Raw genomic sequence first — 22,523 nt, forward strand, 5'->3', positions numbered from 1 at the left:
TCCTTTCACCCTACAAAATAATGTCAGAGTTCCATACCCTAACATATAAGATCCTCTTTAGTCTGGTTCCAACCTCCCTTTCCAGACTTATCTCATAAAATTCTCTTCTACACACCCCCTGCTCCATCCAAATCGCGCAGATCTCTATACCCAGAGAATGCTGTATAACCTTCTGGACTAAGGGATTTTTCTGAAATGACCTTCCTCATTTAGATCTTCCTTTTGAAATCTTTTTTGAAAGTTTTTTTAACTCCTTTTATGTATGTATGAGAGAGAGAGAGAGAGAGAGAGAGAGAGAGAGAGAGAGAGACAGAGAGAGACAGAGAGAGAGAAAGAGATTGTCTTTGGGGATCTGGTAAGGACTATAGACCTCTTGTCATTTTTTTTAAATTAAAGAAAATTTTTAAATTGAAGGATAGGGAAAATGAAGACTTTTTACCATTCAAACTTACTGACCCCTTGAAATCCTTGTGGAAGTCTGTGGATCCCAGGTAGGAACCTTTGATATAGAGTATAGGTAAGTCAAATTTTCTTTATCTGGATTTCATAGGAGAATGTTTGGGAGGAACGAGAAAAGAGAGAACTTGGAATCAATAAGAAAACCATGCAAGTCAAAGGAGGTCAGAAGTTCATTTTGAAGAGGGGAAATATGGCAAAATTTGTGGAAAAATTGAAGAACAATCTCTCGGCTTATAGTCTGCTCCAAAATCCACTTACAATTTTTAAGTGAGGCAGGATCAAGAAAAATTAAGGAAGATATTACAAAAAGAATTAACTAGAATCGAGGAAGCCAAGGACATTGAACAAGAGTAAGAAAAAGATAAGAACAATGCAAAGTAAGTGGAACAATTGAAGAGTTAAACAAATTGAGAGAGTGGTGGGTAAGACAAATTGTCTGAGAGATGAGAAATTGATGCAAGATTGAAGAGAAGGGTAATGTAGCTATAGAGTTGGGGGGACAAAGGAAATGAATTTAAATGTACTTTTCTGTTTAAAAAATGTTTAACCAAGTATTTAATTTTAAAGTGTAAATGCCAAGAAATAGTTTTAAGGAATAAGGCTAAAAATATCAACCATTATGGAGAGTAGGGGAAATTATTCAGTGAACTGCATTCAGTATGCAATGTTTCTATTGCTGCCATAGTTGAGTGACTTATGTCTGTGTTCCAAGTGTAGGTTTATTTCTCTTCTGTGGGAAAAAGTGATAGGCCTAAGGAATGCCTTTCTACACATTAGGATGTTAGGGAGAATGAAATGTTCCTAAAGCAAAAAAGAAATAAGACTTCAATGGAGAGAGATTTAAGGATCTCCCCTGTGTTGATTCCTCTGAGTCTTTTCCCTTTCTCATTGTAGTCTGCCAGCCAAAGTATTAGAGAGTATTTGGAGTTCTTGGAAGCTCTTTTGTACCCAGGTGAACAGGAAGTGATATCAAAAGCCTGAACCTTAAGTTTATGAGCCAGGCAGGTCTCAAGAATGGTTTCAATATTTTTAAAGGAAAAAAAAAACAAAAAAACAACAAAACCCCACAAAATTTAGTCTACTGTTCACAGGGGTGGGGTTAGTTATTGCTGCTATGACAGAATTTTTGCTTGGGGTAAGATGAGGTAGAATAGGATAAAAATACCTGAGTCTTATTTTGTTTCTGTTTCCCCTGAAAAAAAGAATGACCTTTACACCTGAAATGATATGAGAAAAATGAATCTCAGAGTTGATAGACAAGTTAAGTAAGAAGACAATATGAGCACTTTGATGCTCTTGATTCATATATTCTTGGGACCTAAGATAACTAGTAAATGTGAGTACTGAATCACTATCAATGATATCTAAAAGTTCCTGGAACAGAGAAGAGCTACTACAAGAAGGGTAAATATCTTAATTTTTAAAAATAGGAGAGAAAAGTCTCCATGCCCTAGGCCAGGGAAATTCATCTCAATTTCTTGGAAACTTCTAAATCATTAAAAAGAAAGTTGGTTAAATTTTATTAATAAAAGCGAGGAGTGGAAAAGATGGATAGATATGGATTAATCTAAGGGGTTTTTTTACCTGAAATCCATAGACTCCCAATGGGTGCAAGCTTTAACCCAGTAGATAGATTTTAGGGATCCATTATCTTGAATGAGGGAGAAAAATCTTTCTTCACTTGCCTCTTATTGAATCTTTTTCATTTCCTTCAATTATTTAAATATATTATTCTGAGAAGTGTTCCATAGGTTTCACAAAGCTTCCAAAGCTCAATTAAAGAGAGAGAGAGAGAGAGAGTTTAAATGCTCCTGGATTAAACAGTAATGCAATTAAATGTTTTCAGAACTGGTTGGATGGCCCTGTTCAAAGCATAATTGTTAGTGGTTCAATGTCATCATGCAATTGGTTTCCTTTGTGATTTGCTAACACTTCATAAAAGGACCATAAAAATCACAGAATTCTAATGGTGAAAAGAAGTCCAAATCATCTAGGCCAATCTCTTCATTTTACAAGTGAAGTAACAAATTCATAGAAGTGAAGTGACTCACCTAGGATCTGACAGTTAATACTGGGAAACAAATAACCAGAATTCAAACCTAAGTATACTAATTCCCATGCTAGATATGACATTGGAATTGCAATTAGGAAGACTAGGGTTCAAATTCTATTTCATATACAAGATAATTGTTTGACCTCGGACAGCTCATCTAACTTTTCCTCAGTTCCTCCATTTGAAAAAGGGGAAAAGTTGAACTTGATGGATTCCAAAGTCCTTTCTAGCTCTAGATCTAAAATCCTATGTTCTAGTCATGATGCCACTATACTTAAGAAAACTTGTCACATTCTATCTAATGTGATACTTAATGTGTTTTTACATGTTATTTCATTTATGTATTGGATTGTGAGCTTCTCAGGGGCTAGAGATATGTCTTAATCAATTGGCATGTCAAGAATATGAGCTATAGAAATGTTGAATAAGGAGATCCATGAAATCAAAAAGCATTTTAGCTCCACAATATGATAACCAGTGACCAAGGTTTTTGAAACTGAACTCAGAGGACAAATGTATTATCTAGTCATTGAATAAAGCCTACTCTTTTGGTGTTTTTTAGTATTTATTTAGTAGGAGTAAGAACTGTCTGAATTATGGTCACCACACTGATTTTGGATTACAACTATTTCATAAGGCTTAGCATTCCTCAGAAGGGATATGACTAAAGTAACCAAATAAATATACCACTTGGATTTTCCTAATCAGTCCTGATTTCAAGAAAAGCAAGTGTCCAATGTATAAGACTGTTAAAAGAGAAAATCCTTTGTGATGATGTTGCTTAGTTCAAGGCAGTGGTGGGATTCAGCCGGTTGGTACCAGTTCAGTAGAACCGGTATCTAATCTTAGGTTGAGTTCTGCGAGCAGGTTGTTAGTGGGGTGGGTCCTCAGCTGGGTTCCGTGGACAACCAGTTGTTAATTCATTTGAATCCCATCATTGGTTCAGGGTACACAGTCATTGTGGTGACTCATGATCTGGTGGTTGTTGAATTGATGACATTGTCCTCATTCTGGCTGTCTCTTCTAGAGAAATATTTACGCATGTGCTAAGGTGTTTAAGACCAAAAATGCATGAGAAGAATTGATTCAAAGGAAATAAATTCACCTAGTGACCCAAATCTAAGTAAATTCTACTTCCCACCCCCAACAAGAACAATATCCAAGAATAAGATCCTCTTGGGTCAACAGCCCTTATCCTCTGCCAGTGAATTTTATTCTCCTAAGTTGCCTGGGCCTAGGCAATCAACTGGCTTCTATAGCCTAACAGGTGTAGAAATGTCTTCAATGCTGATAGGAAGAAGGGACTAAACTTTTTCAATGGCTGGGTCACAATTGCCAAAGATAATAAAAGTACTGATTCAGTCAAGTCATTTAATCAACATTCATTAAGTGCCTACTGTATGCCAGGCACCGTGCTAAGTGCTAGCGATACAAAAAAGGCTAAAGACAATCTCTTCTCTCAGCAAGATCACAATCTAATAGGGCAATAACAAGTAAACTATGTGTGTGTGTGCATATTTGTGTATGTATGTATATATGTATATGTATGTATATACATATATAATATATATTCATGTGTATGTGTGTATATATACACATACACACATATACATATATACACATATATGTATACATGTGTGTACATATAAACAAGCTATATATGGGATAAATAGGAAATAATTAAAAGAGGGAAGATGTTAGAATTAAGAGAGGTTAGAAAGGCTTCCTACAGAGGGGATATTATTTGAAATTTAAAGAAAGTCGGGAAAGCTAGTATGCAGAGATAAAGAGAAAATGTTGCAGGCATGGAGGACAGTGAGAGAAAATGCCCAGATGTGAGAGATGGAATATCTTGTTCGTGGAAAAGCCAGGAGACTGGTGTCATCGAATCAAAGAGTATGTTACAGGGACTAAGGCATAAGAAGACCAGAAATTAGGAGAGAGCCAAGTTATGAAGGACTTTGTCAGAGGATTTTATATTTGATGCTGGAGATAATAGGGATTTATAGAGTGGGAGAGTGACGGGATCAGACCTGGGTTTCAGGAAGATTAACAGCTGAATGGAGGGCAGACTTGAGTAGGAAGATACTTGAGGCAGGCAAGCCCACTAGCAGGCTATTCTAATAGTCCAGGCAGGAGGTGATGAGGCTTACACCAGAGTGGTTGCAGTGTCAGAAGAGAGAAGAGGGTGTATTGGAGAGATATTGCAAAGGTGAAATCAGTGGACCTTGGCAACTGATTAGAAGTGGAAGGTGATATGGGTAATGAGGATTTAAGGATGACATCTAGATTTTGAACCTGGGAAGATGGTGTTGCCCATACAGTAATAAGAAATTTTGGAGCAGGGGTGGATTTAGGGATAATGATAATGAGTTCAATTTTGATGAGTTCAGTTTTGGACATGATTGAGTCTCTGAAGGATGAAAAAGATGCTACACCAATAAATTAATAATCACCTACAGAAAACAGGGCTGAGAAGAGCTCAAGCTAATTCAGGCTCTGGTTGCTAAAGAACAAATCAATCATGAGAAGTTTGGCAGCACAGTATCATGAGATCACAGATCTAGGGATTGTGGTGACTTCAGAGGTCATATATCTCCTTCATTTTAAACATTCAGAAACTGAGCCTTAGGTCTTGTTGAGAGTCACACTAGTGATTTTGAGGTGGGATTTGAAACCAAGTCCTCTGATTCCAAATATAGCATGTGGAAAAGGCAATTGTTTGAGTCAGAGGATCAGAGTCTCATTTTCCTCATCTATAAAACTGAAGTAGTTGGACTAGATTCCCTTCCAGTTCAAAATCTGTGATCTAGTGATGAAAGAACAGGGCCTGTGAAAATTCAATCACTCTGATCATAGTGTATCAAACAAAGGTTGGCTGTTGGACATATACTGACCACACACCTAATACATCCCTGCCTCTACCTCTCAGAATGATAAATTTCAATTGCTTTTATAGGCACTAAAAGAGATTTGGTGGATTCGGTCATTTCATTCATGTCTGACTCTTTGTGACCCCACTTGGGGTTTTCTTGGCAAGGATACTGGAGTGGTTTGCCATTTCTTTCTCCAGCTCATTTTTCAGATGAAAATATTGATGTAAACAGGGTTAGGTTCACACAGTTTGCAAGTGTCTGAAGCAAAATTTGCACTCGAATCTTCCTGACTCCAGGCCTGGTGCTCTATCCACTGCACCATCTAGCTGACTGTAACAACTCTTTAGGGTCTTCACTTGTAGAGGGGACCTGAAACCAAGAAGTTTAAGAACCATTGATGTATTATTATTTGGGCTTTTACTTGACAGAGTTAGCTTTTCTAATGCATTGATTTTGGCAATCTTTCATTATTCAAAAGGAAAAAAAACAATGTGATACATTTTCTCAAGTCTATAGTCTGAAAATACATTCCTAGTACTGAGATCATGGAAAGTTCATTTGAATTGGAAATTTAAGGAGCAGCTAAGTGTTGCAGTGGATAGAGCACTGGCCCTGGAGTCAAGAGGACCTTAGTTCAAATTTGGCTTTAAACACTTGACACTTACTAGCTGTGTGACCCTAGGCAAGTCACTTAACCCTGATTGCCTCACCAAAAAAATAAAAGAAATTTAAGCTAACCTTTTCAAACAGGAACCAACTTTAGCAATGATCTAATACAAAGCACTTCTCAAGTTAATAGAGTTTATGTCTGGAAAAGACCAGATAAGGACCATTTTACAGATAAGGAAACCAAAGTCCAGATGGTTTAACTAACTTGATGTAGGTTATGGTAGTTACTAAATGTCCAAACCAAGACTTGACCTCTAAGTTGTCTGACATTTAGTTCCATACTGCCTTTTTTTTTTACTGCAGTTTCCTCTTCCGCTAAATTATTCCTGTACCCCCTCACCCACTTTCCATGTTTCTCACAAGATATTTGTGGAGTTAGCACCACCAGTAAGACACTCACTTTAAACACTTCGTTAAAGGATTTGATACATGTAATTTACTACTTATAATTCCCAATCTGGATTCTATGTGTTTCTCTTGGCTAGTAGCTTAGGAAGGGTAAGTGGTCCAGGGGGGAAAAGGGAGACTGATTTATTTCCACAGAGCTGGATTACCTGCACCCTGGAGTAGGTTATAGCCAAGATATATCTTCCATTTAAAAAATAAAATAAAATGTCAGTTTCTTCAGGATATTTTTTATTACTATGATGGGAATTCCTTCAAAGAAGCTAAATTCTAGGATAAAGAGGAAAAAATTCTCCGTTCATCCATAGTAAAAAAAAAGTTAACTATTTCTTGGTGTAGGAGAAGAGAATCAGATTATTTAATTGACATTAATGGAAAATCTAATATATATTAAGGAATGCAATTAGTCTCCCTATTCGTACAGTCAGTAACATGGCAACCATAATTTTTCCTTTGGTTTATTTTCACTGTCAGGCTTAGTTCTATCTACTTTTTTGCCCTCATATCCCTAAATATACTGATTATTTTTCTCCCCACATGCCTCTCTTTTCCAAACTTCCACACACTTCTCACTGCCTACAGAGTCCCTGTTCTTTATGCTGTTAAAATACCATTCAGAACTGACCCCAACCTACTTCACTACTGCCTGATGGCCCCATTCTGGTGTGTGTGTTTATGGATTGTCTGCTTTTCAACTTCAGTATCTTTGCTCCTATTCCATTGTTAACCTCCTACCCTATCCATACACAATGCCTCCAACCCACTTAGATGTGTCCTACACAATTTTCAAGGCCCAACTCCCAGGCTCATATATTCTCCTCAAAATATCTCTGCTGACTAAATCTGAAGAGTACTATTTTCCTCTGAACTCATCAGTCAATCAGCAAACATTTAATAAGCAGCTATGATGCTGAGATTGGCAATAATTGCCTGTACAGCTTATTTACTACTGATAGAATCATAGGTGAACAGAATTTTAAAGTTAAAAAGAACCTTAGAGATCATTTAGGCCAACCCTTTTGGGGCTTGGACTAAACCAGAGGTGGCCTTGAGGCCTGATGTGGCCTTCTAGGTCCTTAAATGCAACCCTTTGACTGAATCCAAACTTCACAGAACAAATCCCTTTAATAAAAGGATTTGTTCTGTAAAACTTGAACTTAGTCAAAAGACTACACTGGAAGACCTAGAAGGCCACAGGTTCCCCACCTCTGGACTAAATAGTGGTCAAAAAAGGAGGGCCTGTTACTTATTCAAGGATATATGGTTGGTTGAGAGCAGAAAAAGTATTAGATCCCACATCCCTTCACTTCAGGTTCTTGATCTTTTCAGTTCACTAGTTTATCATATGCCAGCAGGAATTACTAGTAATTTTTTTTCATTTATACCTTAACTCCCCAACTAAATTGTAAACTTCTTGAGGACAGTAGTAGTGATAATGCAACAATAATAAGTATTTATATAGAGCTTACTACGTGCTAAGCACTTTACAAATATTATCCCATTTATCCTCACAACAACCATGGGAGACAGACCCTGATCTATTTTTTGTATCACTCAGTTCACCTCTCAATATATAACCAATGTGCCTAGACCAATGTCTATTTAGGGTTTCTTAAAATTCTTCTGCTTATGACCCCTTTTCAAGTTTTGGCAGCTTTCCTTGGTGTTGTGTGGCCTGAGGGCATGCACGTTTCAAAGTGCACATGCTGTGTATTCAGAACCAAGGCTGCAGTGAAGTTGCTCAATGCTAGCACTGCCAGAAACACCTCGATGTCACTATGCATTTGATTTTTGATTAATTTTTGGTAGTTAAACATTCATAAACCTTTTACTGTTGCCAATTTTTTTTTGCAACACCATGGCGTTTCGACCCACAGTTTAAGAAGTGCTGTAAGCTTAATAGGCACTTATTGACTGGCTGATTTTTGTCAATAATATCTTCATTTTCCCAGTTTTACAGGCTCAAAAATCCTGGAGCTCACTATGATGTACCATCTCCTATGTTCTGAATATTTTGTCAGTATTTCCTGACAGTTCTTCCTTTGCAATTAGATTAAGATCAGTCTTTTCTGCTCCTTGTCTTTTTTGCCACCATTAAATTCCATGTCTCTCCGCACCCCACCCCTCACCTCCCACTTATACTCCTTATTCTTAACCAGTATCAAAATTCCAAAAATTATCAACTGGAAGAGGTAGGAAAGATTTTAGAGGCTATCTAGGCCAACCACTTCATTATAAGGAACAATGCAGTTGTTTCAAGAATAGAGAACTGAAGAGAGACTACATTTAGAGTCTCATTGTGATCTTGTCTCTGTGTATATGTTTGTGTGTGTGCTGAAAATAGGCAAAAAGTTATTTATTATTAAAATATACCCCATAATAAAATCAATAAATAACCAATTTGAATGGTCCTGAATAGACAGAGAAAAGAATGGAATTATTATTTATAAATCTCATAAGTAATGGAAGCCAAAGGATCTCAAATCTAAACTACATGTTAAACAGCCTAATTTCTCCTTCATAGTCTGAATTGCATATCACAATTGCTAGTTTTATTTAATTTTCTTAATTTAATTCTCAATATTCATTTATTACTCTGTAAGATGAAAAAAATGTATTTTTGTTCTCTTTTTTACACAATGAAAAATTTTTTAAAAATTGTATTACTATTGTTATTTAAGAACCATTAAATTACAAATTAAAAAAAAACAAATTAAATAAAAAAAAACATAAGAATACTAAATTATGGGCTCCCTTTACAAAGGCCAGGAAAATGTACTAAGTGCTACACAAAACAGTGATTATTCCTAGTCTTTTGGGGAAGAATAATAACAATCTATTTTATACCTATTTCTCTTTTAAACATTCAACCCTACCATTTTCTCTGCCCTTTTAAAAAACAAATACCTTCACTTGAACCTACTATCTCTCTCTTCATGCTATAAGCCTATGTTTCTCTTTCATTCATTGAAAAACTAGAAAAAGCTATTTATGTTCCTTGTCTTCTCAACTTCTACTCTTCAACACCTGGAAATTTGACTTCCATCCCTACCACCTTACCACACATACACACACACACACACACACACACGAATTAATATATGTGTGTGTGTGTATATATATACAAGTAAATAAATATATACATGTATAATACATGAATATAATATTTTATGTGGTATATTTGACATGGATCTATCTATCTATCTATCTATCTATCTATATATATATATATATATATATATATGTCATGCCTAAGATAAAACCTACAGACATATCTCTGTATCTACATCTGCATTATGTATTCTTATAGAGATAGATAGATAAATAGATGGATGGATCAATACTTGGACCACACATGTGATTTCAAAGTTATACAGAGCTCTGATTAAGGAACTTTCCCGTGCAATGCAGATTAGCACCTTTTCTTCATCTTATAGTTTTACAAAGTTGTAAGTTGTTTGGGCCATTGAGAGGCTAGTCAGTCATTCAACAATCATTTGCTAAGTACTTTCTATGTGCTAAGCACTGGGGATTCAAAAGAAGGCAAACAACTGTCACTGTCCTCAAGAAGCATACATTCTGATAAGCAGACAGTAGAAGTGACTTGGCTAGAATCCTGACAGCCAGAGGCAAGACAAACCCAGACATTCCTGACTGATGTTGTGTTCTCTATCTGCCCTGCCAGGGCCTGTCTATTTTTAATGTCTCTGCACCATGACGTCAATAAAGCCTAGTACAATCATTTTTAATGGAAATCTTTGGTAAAAAATAAATCTTATTTTATCATCCAGAGAAATGCGTTTTAAGATGTCACTGGGTATAATAGTTGCCTTGCTTTAAAGTGTAGGGATGATTAGAGCCATAACTCTGTAAGCCCAGTGTTCTATCACTGTCTGTGTGTTCTCCCCTTGTGCCTTTTGATTTATATCAGCCAAGTTAACCAACAACACACAAAGTTTCTTATTGTTGCCAGCTGTATAGTACCAATAGAGCTGTAGGGAAATGAGATGCTTCTCAAATAACCGTGTCAGATAAAATCAGCTTGTCTAAAAATTATTTCTGATAAGACATGAAGCAGAAAAGATAAACTCATGTTTAGAAGACCTGTGAATCAGATTAGACAATTGGTTGAATATTTGAGTCCGAGTATTCATCTTTGACAAGGAGGTCTGAATTCCAGAATTTCAGAATTGGAAAGGAATTTAGAAGATGGCTAGTCTAAGAATTACCTCAACAGAAATTCCTATAATGCCCTACAAGACAAGTGGTTATACAGCTTTTCCTTGGAAATACCCATTAAGGGAGAACAATTTTTCCCAAGGTTAGGTGGAGGAGGGAAGAGGAACCTTTTGGATAAATCCAAGTCTTAGGAATGATTGATTTGCCTCTTAGAAGTTATCACGCATTGCTCTAATTATCAGGAATGTTTTTATTTTTAATGGAACTAAATTTACTCTAAAATTTTTATTCTTTGCTCCACTTCTGACTTTGAAGGCAAAATAGAAAGTCTAATTTCTCTTCCACCCAGGACTTCAAATAATTGAAGGCAGCTTTAAGCCTCCCCTAAATCTTCTTTCCTCTGGTTTAACCATCCCAAGTTTCTTCATCTTCTCCTCATTATGTGCTGAAGTCGAAACTCTTCATTACCCTGCTTGCCTTCTTCCAAATATTCTCATGTTCATCAGTGTGTTTCACAAAACATCTTAACTAGTATTAAACCCATTACTCTTCATATGACCTGAGTAGGAAAGACTATAGTAAGTCTACTAATGCACATTATGCTTTACTAAATGCAGCCTAAGTTTCAATTATCTTTTTTTGACTGCCATGTCACCTCATTGACTGATACTAAGCTGTAATCCATCAAAACCCTTAAGATCTTTTTTCAAATTAATTGTGGTCTAGTTCCTACCTCTCTCCTCCCCTCCCCATCTTAGACTTATGAACTTTATTTTTTGAAAACTTATGAGACTTTACATGAATTACCGTTATATTTCATTTTAGTTCTTGGGGCCCTTCTTATATGTTGGTACTCAGAAAAGCCATCCCAGGCTTGGGGCACTTTGTAAGTCAGTTTCTACTTAAAAAACATAGCTCATGAGCTCCTACCAACTTATTTCCTTTTACCTGCCAAAAGGAAAGCACATTATTCCAAGGCAAAAGATATTTAATAAAAAGCACAACAAATGAAGTAGGTTACACTATTCTATCAGTTACTATACTGCCAATGATACACTGCATAGAACATGTGCTTCCAAGGAACACACATGGAGGGGAAATGAAGGGAATTCATGTGGCATGTGTATATGTGTGTGTGTGTGTGTGTGTGTGTGTGTGTGTGTGTGTGTGTAGACAGACAGTCACACACACACATACACTATATTGGGTTGCCTGGCTACCACAGCCCCTACCTTTATACTTTGGGAGTTGCATGTTGTTCCCTCAAATACCCTAATTTCCCAGTTCATCAACTTTTGCAACTCTCATATGTCAGATATTATATATCTAGAGACCCTCCCCACCCCCAAATAGGGGCGATGATCACTACAACTTTGGAGCTGAGGCAGAGTTAACCCAGCTGATGATTGGAAGATGAAATAATTAAGCATACCTTAGCCCTATATAATGAACCAGACCTCCAAATCATGCTTTATCTTGTTCATTGGCTAAGAGGACCAGTGATCAGATAGTTTGGTCATCTTACTATGTGCATGACCCAGTTTCTGCTTTTTATCTCTTAGACAAGGAATGATAATCATAATCTGACTCCTTCAGGAGATTCTAACCACCATAGATACCACAATGAGTACTCTCTATATATTTTTATCTTTCCTACCTGTCTCCACATGGGACCACAGGAAGAATAAGCATGCTTCTTACTCTTCACTCTCATTTTTAAACTTTTGCTGTACTAATACCGTTTAGTAATCATTCCTTTGAGGTTCCCTCTATTCAGATATATCACTCCATCCATTTCTTGGTGATTATTATTTATTTGCCCTTGTGTAATTTTCTATCCTTTCCTGAAGAAAGTTACACAAGGAAGCCTGGAAAGATAATATGGCACCGGTTTTTGAAAGCCTTGAATACTAGACAGAAGTGTTTGAATTTGATGTAGTAGGCAGTTAGTAGATACAGAAAATGTTTAGGCAGAGGAGTAGTGTGACTAGATAAATATATAAGAAAATCTATCCTGGAATTTCTATAAAGGATGGATAAGAGTGGGACAGGTAGACTGGAAGTATGAAGGGCTCTTAGGAGGTTAGTGTCATTGTATGTGTTCTTAAGGGCCTATACTAGAGTGGTTGCAATGAGAGAAGAGAGAAGAAGACTGATATAATCAAGATGACATGGATGTAGAATCTTTTGGACTTTGGGGACTCCTGAATGTTGACTGCTATTTTGTGGATAACCTGAAAAGACACATGCAAGATCCATGGTTGCCAAAGCGAGGACTATGCTATGACCCCCAAGGGGTATGTGGTCTCAGGGTCGAAAGATATGCAGAATCCCACCCTTCCCATAAGAGCTAACTGTAAGGGCTTGTCTTGAGCATAACCACATACCTGCCTTCACCAAAGTAGCCCAATATTCCACTCAAACCTCTCCTACATCTATTCAACCTTCTAAGGCATCAGCCCTTCTGAGCAATTATAGCCTAACCATGAACACAGCCATTGCATGGGTGCTGACAAGAAAAATTTCCTCCCCATCCCACCTCCTCAGGATACCCATCAAGAAAAATAATATATTGAGAGAATGTATGGTCAAAAAAGTTTGGACACTACCAGGCTAAATAATATTACTCGTAAATAGATTTGGAACATCTTAACTAACAGGATCAAAGAATATTCATTAATGGTTCAATGCCAATTTGTAAGAAAGTCTCTAGTGGAGGAAGCCTGAGAACCTGTCCTACATACAGCACTATTAAACATTTTTGTAAGTAACTCATATAAAGGTATAGAAGACATTTATCATATTTTCAGTTTATACATTAAGGAGGGAAGGCTAACAATCTGGCTGGCAATGTTAATATACAAAAGAATTTTAACAAACTAGAACATTGGAACTATTTGATTTTATTTGTTTGGGGATCTCTGATTTCTTCAGTATGGGTGTTGAGTAGTGTGGAAACACTCTTCACTGCTGCAGATAAACAACTTATCTAACATAAAGAGATTCTCAAAGTCCTGAGAGGCCCAGTGTTTTGGTCATGTTCACAGCTAGTACACATTAAATGTCAGAGGCAGAACCTAAGCCTGCTTCCCTGGCTCCAAAGTAAGTCCTCTACTTACCATAATAAGGATGAATTTAACAAAATGAAATTTGTTTTAGCCTTATACTTCTTTTTCAAAAATCAACTTTGCAGGTACAAGAAGCCTAGGCAGAGAAAGAGAGAGGTGGGGGGGGAGAGAGGGAGAGAAGGAGGGGCAGGGTTAGTTAACAATTTATCTGACAAAGGTCTAAGGGTCTGATGATGGATTGAAACTCAATTTGAAACAACAGTGGGAAGTGGCAAAGAAAAAGTGATATTCAATTTTAGGCTACATTAGAAAAGGCAGAGTGTCTAGGACTAGGGAGGTGGTAATTCCACTATATTCTTCCCTGGTGACTTAATGCAAACTTGAGGAAGTTCAGAATACTAAAACCCTATATGGGGAAAGGCAACAATCTCCCATATCTACCACTTCCATTTCCCCGGGGGGAAAACCTGAGGTAGCAATTCAAGAAAAAGTCCCTGTCACAACCCTGATATCTGAGAAAATGAGGAGGGAATGAATCATGCCAATGGTTCAGCCCTTGCTCTCTGTATTTTCTGAGTCAGATATGGCTGCCAAATCACTAGGCATAGCCTTGTACAATGACTTTTGCTTCTAAGAAGAGAACTGGCATAGATGGAAAGCCCAGCACTGTCCTCCTCCCCACCCCTGCCCTAGATGAACCCCAAATTCTCACAACACAAGGAAAGATGAGACAGAGAGAAAATGCAGCAAGTAATTAATTGAGAGGAGATACACAATCTAGGGTGGTCAGGAAGAATGGACATACATAGAACAGTCTGCTGTGGTCCTGATTGTAGTTAGGCACCTAGCGTGGTAATGGTATGGGTTTTTATATTTTTCTTGTCTAAGTCAAACAGGACCAGGTATTTGTGGGCAAGGTCAGGGGAGCTCAGACCTGGGTTGCAGGAAAATGTTCAGGACTGGTGCTAATTCATGCTAGGGGAAATTGGTGGCTTGTTGATATTCAAACTTTAAGTCATATCAGGAGAAAAAGGTATTTGGCATCATTACTGTTGTATATATTGAGAGTATAATTTAAGCTTCCAAAGAGTTTCTTCATTTAGTGGGTTGGGGAGATTACTCTATTTCTTACATCTCCTCAGACCACATCTATTATAGCATCTTCAATTCTTGTTGACATGTTTTTGAAGGACTTTGATAAGCTTGAGAATCTCTAGGGGAGGGCAACCAGAATGGTGAATGGCCTTGATTTCATAATGATGATCACTTGAAGGAAGTTGGGATTATTAGGCAGGATGCAAAAAAAAGAGGCTTAGAGAAGAATGATAATTGTCTTCAAGTATTTGAAAAATTGTCACATTAAAGAGTAATAATACTTTGCTGCTTTGTCTCAGGGATCAAAAGCAGGAGCAAAGTGTGGCTGTTTGAGAGAGGTAGATTTAGGCTTGAGATAAAGAAAATATTTCTAACAATTAGAACTGTCCAAAGGAAAAACAGTGTTCTGTATTGGACAGGATGCAGATTTTTCCTCTCCCACACGTTACTTGTGTGACTTAAGATGCTGTCACCTAACTTTTCTGGGTCTTAATTTCATCTTCTATAATATGTAAGGATTTAAATCTACCTCTTAGATGCTTTCCTGTCCTAAATCTATGATCATATAAAATTGGAATGACCTGGGAAAACAGAAAATTCCCATTTAGTATAAGTCTATGGAAAAGAACATCTGTTAGGTATATGATAGAGAAGATTGTAGCTCAGATATAGGTTGGCCTAGGAGGCTTCTGAGGTCTAGCTTTAAGATTCACTTTGTAAAACATCCCTGTTCTTCATATAATGAATCTAGAAATGTTCAGCTGTCAAGAAGTACGTAATTTCATCATAGCCTTATTGTAGATACTAAGAAACATTGGGAATGTAGTGATTGTGAACTGGTAGTCACCATCATAAGGAATTAATAAAGCTGCAGCCTCAGTATGAGTTTACCCAGTTGGAAAGAAATATTCCTGGGGCAGCTGAGAGCTCTCTGTGCCTTTGCTGCTGCTTATTAGAAAGTCACAATTGCTTGGTCAATTTAATTCTAGGATTGGTCAATTTCCCTTCTGTTTCAGTTTTTAGTATGAAATTGACTAATAGAAGTATAATGTGTTTGAGGCAGAAGAGGCAATAATTTCATTGTTCTCTTGCTAGAACCAAAAGCTATCAGCAGAAGGTTTAGAGAACTAAATCTCAAGTCCATACAGGAAAAATCTCTTTTATACATTAAGGTGCTCAGAAATGAAAGGGCATCAAGAGGTAGTAGATCCCCTGTCTCTGGGGGTATTCACATTGAGAATGAATGACCATATGTCACTGATATTGTAGAAAGGATTCTGGGTCAGTTGTGAGTTGAAGTATATGAGGTCCTTTCTTACTCCAATATTTTATGATTATATGACTAAGACAAATGACAAATAAGGAAGGATCCACAATCCAGTTTAGATTTCCAGACATGAGAGATTACAGAATGGTGGTACTACTGGCAGAAATAGTGCAGTCAGAAGAAAATGTATGTTTAGAGGAAAGGATAAAAAAATTTAAAATTTGAGTTAATGGTGAGATATCCAAGTGGAGATTCTTTATAGAAAGTTGGAGGTGCTAGTGTGAATGACAGAAGAGTGGTCAGGATAAGGAGTCACACTTATTAGTTCTTTTTTTCCATACAGGTGGAAGTTGAAATGAATGAGATTTCTAGGGAAAGAATGTAGAGAGAGAAACGAAAGAGAACCAGCCTTAAAAAAGAAAGAACTTTGTAATGCCTATGTCAGAAAACAAGGAGACAGAATCAATAGTTCAGCTGAATAAGCACAATTAAGTATATTCAAAACCAAGGGAGATAAGTATGTCTAGTGGAGGACATGTCTAATAGCCCCAAATATACAGAAATAAGGATAGAGAGAAACAAAGACAGAGACACAGAGAAAGAGAGAGACAGAGACATAAGGAGAGAAGGAGGGGCAAGGAGTAGAGTGATATGCAAGAAGAGAGGGGAGGAAGGAAGAAGGGAGGAGGGTAGAAGAAGGGGAAAGAAGGAAGGAATGGAGGGAGGGAAAGAAGGAGGAAAGAGGGAAGGAAAAAGATGCATTTGGTGATCTAGAAGACATGTGATGAAAGGATGGTTCCAGGGAGAAATTGAAAGTGTGATATCTTTGTCCAGTGTTTCAAAGGATTTCTAAATGAAGGAAAAAGGAGAAGGGAGATGGATGAAGCAGGAAAGAAAGAGAGATATAAAGCTGGGTGGTTTTATTCTATTTTCTACTCTATAACTTTGTTTTGTTTGCCTTTTAAAAAAACTGAAAATTACTTTACCTGTAATGTATATTATTTGGAAATTCATTTTTAATTTATTGTGATAAGTTGGTTTTAAAAGAACATTTGGATAGAAATATATTTTATGGTATATTTACTGTTATATTCAGGCACACCACAGCATAATAGTATTTTGATGTTTAAATTTTGATGAAGAAAGCCACAGGAGCAAAAGCTAAATTAAAGTTAAATTAAATGGTTATTTTTTTATGTGAAAGAGATACCATACTGATACAATACAAGCCTGTTGAAAGCAGTAACTAAAAACTAATTCACTAAGTTTGGAGAATTGAATCTTCAATACTCCAGGTAATATTAATACTACTCAGTCATTGGAAATTGGATTATTCTTGAGATAGTGTTTAAGTCATGGCAAGATGGTCTTCTATTTACAAATGTAATTTAGTCTCATGAGAAAGTAATCTTGTTAAAATATTGTCAGGTTAATTGAAATTGATTTGTGTTTACTAAACATAGTGAATACTAATCAAATATTAGGCACAGCCGCTATGGAGGTACAGTTAAGTCTTTGATAAATTACTGTGCCTGTTGCAGGAAATGAGTCATTGCATTTTTCTAGGGGTCAACACTTAATTCTAGTCTTCCCCCCCCCAAAAAAAATAAAAGGGAAATAAGGAGAAATCATTTGCAATGCCTTTTGTGAAGTGCTGTGATTTGTAATATCTGAGACAGTTGAGATTTGGGGGGCTAATTTATGTTTTTATTTTCATTGCTTATAAACAACACATTTGCTTTTCCATCTGTTTAATTCCATTCCAGGTTTGCTCTTCTCTACCACTCATGGCAACATTGGGCTCCACATTAAAAAGGAGCCATAATAGCTTTTATATGAAACAAACATTGCTGTGCAATTTAAAAAAAAAAAGCAGGTTGAATACAAAGTAGAGTAGCTCATATGCACTGGCATGGCAAATGTGCCAGCATGCAAAGTCAATGTCTGATCAGCCCTTTGTGGTCCCTGGTGGTGTATGTACACGACTCATACATAGTTTAAAGAAATATTTCTCCAAATACAGAAACAAACCCCACATAATCATTTATTTGGGAGAGTATTTTATAGTTGTTGGTTAACCTGCTCCTTCATGCCTGGCAATATTCATTAGCACATTTCTCTCTTTATGAGTGATATTTTATGGAAATGATTATAGAAGCTACCAGATGTAACCACTGCAATGAATTAAAACCAAAAGTTCTGTTTTTTTTACAGATGGCTCCATTGGACATGTTTCCCTCCTTTAACATTCAGTTTTCTTTCAACAGAAAACTTTTCTTTACTGACTATGGGAACATTGCCAAAGTGGAGAGATGTGACATGGACGGGATGAACAGGACAAGGATAGTCGATTCAAAGACAGAGCAGCCAGCTGCCCTGGCACTGGACCTGGTCAGCAAATTGGTTTACTGGGTAGACCTTTATTTGGACTATGTTGAAGTAGTGGACTACCAAGGGAAAAACAGACATACTATAATCCAAGGCATACAAGTAAGTATACTATTTATTGGAGGATGCAGCAAGTGCAATAAAATGGAATGATATTATTATATGACTCTGACCAACATGTGTAATGATGCAAATTTCTTCTTTGGTCAAAGAGAAGTGGGTAATAAAAATTCCTGGTACATTTACTGTTGAAGAGAATTTTCATTTTTATATTGCTTCTTATATGTATTAGATTCATCTCTCCCAACCCCCCAAATGCAATAATAAGAACTACAGGTATTTGAAGAGGAAAAATGTTATGACCTACTTACTAAAAACTAATTTAAGTAGTTCATTCATCAGGAACTGAACTATCAGCTGTCCCATGTGGCATCAGGATATTTCGCTAACAAAGGCAAACTCTTGCTCATAAAAGTATATTTATTATTTTAATAGGTTGGATTAAATTTGGTCTTCCCTTCTATTCAAGAACTCTGAACACAGAGAATGAAAACCATGTGGAAGTCTCTGAGGTCAAAAGATCCTTTGGGATCTTTCTTTTTTCCTGATGAATTTCAAGTTTATGTGCATAACTCTCACTAATCACCCAGGGTAGATCTCTAAGAGGAAAAAACCTCTTTATTCACTATAGCATTGTGAAACCTAATATTTCCCATCACCAGTTGTCCTGATATCATAAAATGAGATATATTCTTCATATTTTAGTGTGTTTCAAATCTTTGTGGGCTGTCATAATGCAAAGCAAGCATATTTGAGAAGTCTCACAGAAAATCCTGGCCTCATTTCTAGTGACCTTTTTGCAAAGTCTTATGTTCATTCCTTGAATGTTTTACTGTGGTTGGAAAGGACTGATATTTTTATGATGCTTAGGGATATGGCTTGTTATTCCTTGACTATCTGTTCTAATTCCTCCCTAATGAATGAATCTCCTCTATAACAAAAGTTCTTAATCTGTGGTCTGTGAACATACGCATACATACATACATGCACATACATAGTGTATGTATGTATATATGTACATATGTACATAACTATTTCAATATAAATTATATCCTTTGCAATCCAATGTGTTTTACTTTATCAATTTAATAATGATTCTGAAAAGAGGTCTGTTTATAGGCTTCACCAGACTACCAAAGAGGTCTGTAACACAGACAAATGTTAACAGCATTATGTTCAAGAAGACATCCAGCCTTTGCTTAAATACCTTCAGTGAAGGGGAGCTCCTTATCTGTCAGGACATCCTGTTGTATTGTTGGACATCTCCTTTTGACAGGAAATTCTTCCTTACAATGAACCAACATCAGTCTCTTTGTGACTATGTCCTCTCAACTGTAGGCTCTCTCCCACTTCACTGCTGTATATGAATGTATGGCTGGATGCATAATGAATTGTCTATCACTCAAAGTTGTCTCATGTTGGGCAACAGAGAAGCATACATTCTAAGTGTAAAGAGGTCTCTCGGAGAAATACAGAGGGCCTTCTGAACTCTTCCCAAAGTATCATCATAGGGACATATTCTCTGTCTTCCTCGCTATACTCCCCCTCCTGTTCATGCTTCCTTTTTGGAAGTTTTGCAGAGAGAACCACACAGTACCCATTTGTAGGGGGAAAAATAGTCTCTCTCAGCCTCAAGGAACTGACCACTGAAATATAAGGCAACAAATAATTTAGATTTTTATTTCTTAAATCACTCTCATTATATGTTACTTTAATACTTACAAACTACTTTACCCTAAAAAAGGCTTCATAAGATCATTGATAATTCATAGGATTTAGAACTCAGAGGGGCTTTAGATATCATTATTCCAACATTCATATTTTATGGAGGAGGACACTGAGGCTTATAAAAGTGGTTTGCATATATTACATAGCTAATAAGTGCTAGAGTTGGGATGTCACATTTATGGGTCAATAATAGTGGATTATATCTACCAGTAAAGTTCCTTCCTGTGTGATCTTAAGCAAAACATATGATGTCTCTGAGCTTCAATTTCCTCATCCATAAAATGAAGGGTTTGAACTAGTGGACTTCCAAGTTCCTTTCCAGCTCTGAAGTTATATAATTCTATGGTTTAGAGATTATTGTCAACACTGTTTTCTTCCATATGGACAGATAAGCTGTAGATTCTTTGTATTTTTCATGGGGGAAAAATATCATCCAGTTCTCAATCCTGATTTTCATCTCATCTGCACATGAAAAATGGAGATGTGGCCTAACCTTGGCTTTCCCTGGAAGCCCGATGTCAGAAAGTTTCATGAAAAAAACAGAGGCAGCTGTTGTCACAGGAGATAAAGTACTTGGCCTGGGATCAGGAAGACCTGAGTTCAAAGACACACTGTGTGATCCTAGGGAAGTCACTTAGCTCCTGTTTCTCTTGGTTCCTCAACTGAAAAATAAGAGTAAATAATAGTACCTGTCTCACAGGGTTATTGTGAAGATCAAATGAGATAATATTTTTTAAAGCTTTTACTACAATACCTGGCACATAGTAGACATTATTCACGCCTCCCTTCCCCATCCCCCCCCCAATATGTTTCAGACAATCCCTGCAGCCACCAAAAAAGATGAAAATATTATACCCACATAAGCCTGCCTGTAAAAGATAAAATACAACTCTGTTCACAGAAATATCATTAAACAATAGGTCTCATTACAAATTAATACTGTGTCATGGTAATCACTAACAGAACCAGAGTCACATAATTCACTGCTAGAGTATTTTTAAAGGAAGGATTCTTTTTCCATGAATATTTATGGTATTGGAACTTAGCTGATGATGATACATGCTGGCCTATTTTCTTTACATGAAGTGTGACTATAAAACCATGGGACCAATCTCAAGTCATCAATCCTCTGACCTTACAGTCACACCTCAGTAGTACACATATGAGTTCAGGGAAGAGTAAAAATAAGTCACATATGAGAAGGGGATATATTCTGGCTGAGTAATTCTGGTTAAACTACAAACTTGACATTCCATGAGCATTTATCAGTTGATAACTTGTATTTTTTTTTCTGTCACAAACCTTGGCACCTAACCCAACTTGTCTCCCTTTATTTTGACTGTAATTTTTAATCTTTAGTTATGTGTGCTATTTAAGAGAATAAGGCTTAATGTCACAATTGCACATAGATCAGAATTGTTTTAGTAACATAGTGACCAGTCCTCACCTCAGACTCTGCTGGGCCAAACCCCTTTTCAATGATGAATGTGTGCATTAAACAGGAAGTGCATGGGAATGATAACTCTGCACACCATGCATACCTGTCATATAATGGCGAGAGGGGACAATCATTCTTTTTGCTAGTCTCCATGACTTCATGAGAGCCTATCTCTCTACATGAGAAAGTTGAATTGTTGGTTTAACTGCTACTATAGAAAAAAATACATTGTCTTTATTCTTTAAACAAAGGGCTTTAGCTCTCTATTATGAAAAAAAAAATTAAATAATACAATTTCCCTTCCATTCATTGCAAATATGTGTTTACTTCCAAGCTTATTTTCCACTCTATTGCCAGAACTATTCAAATTATAATATTTAACATAATGGGATATTTAATAAGTTCTTGTTGTTTTGCAGCAGGGGAAAAAAACAAATATTATTCCCTAGAACTTCAAGTAAACTATTCTAGACAAAAGATTGTAATTAACAAGAATATCTGGTTCTGTACTGAGTCATGAGAATATTGACTAATTCCTTCATATTTGGAAAATATTAGTCTTTAATGTCATATTCCTTCCAGAAACTAACAACTCATCATAACATTGTATCTTAATGAAATATGAATGAAGTTACTCTTCATACATTTGTCACATTACTTTGTAGGTATGACTTTCTTATGTTGTCATTTCCAGAGCAAATTTTATAAATCTCACATTTTTTTGGTTAAGGTTATTCTCTTTCATAGGAAATAGAAGAAATGAATAGAAATCAGTCTCTTTCAAATGGAAAACTCAAAGGAATCTCTGATCTTCCAGGTTTAGATATTGCATCCAGTG

At 36.5% G+C, this 22,523-nt stretch overlaps 1 protein-coding gene across 1 annotated transcript in view; it reads left to right on the forward strand.

Moving 5' to 3' along the window:
- The window catches only part of LRP1B (LDL receptor related protein 1B), a 2,306,513-nt gene that overhangs the window by 1,231,334 nt on the left and 1,052,656 nt on the right, over nt 1-22,523 (forward strand). Inside the window, exon 8 of the mRNA XM_036744555.1 lies at nt 18,339-18,561. Coding sequence (XP_036600450.1) covers nt 18,339-18,561 — 223 coding nt within the window. The remainder of the gene's footprint in view (nt 1-18,338; nt 18,562-22,523) is intronic.

This window comes from Trichosurus vulpecula, chromosome 2 (genome assembly GCF_011100635.1).
Source record: "Trichosurus vulpecula isolate mTriVul1 chromosome 2, mTriVul1.pri, whole genome shotgun sequence".
NCBI classification, from domain to species: Eukaryota; Metazoa; Chordata; class Mammalia; order Diprotodontia; family Phalangeridae; genus Trichosurus; species Trichosurus vulpecula.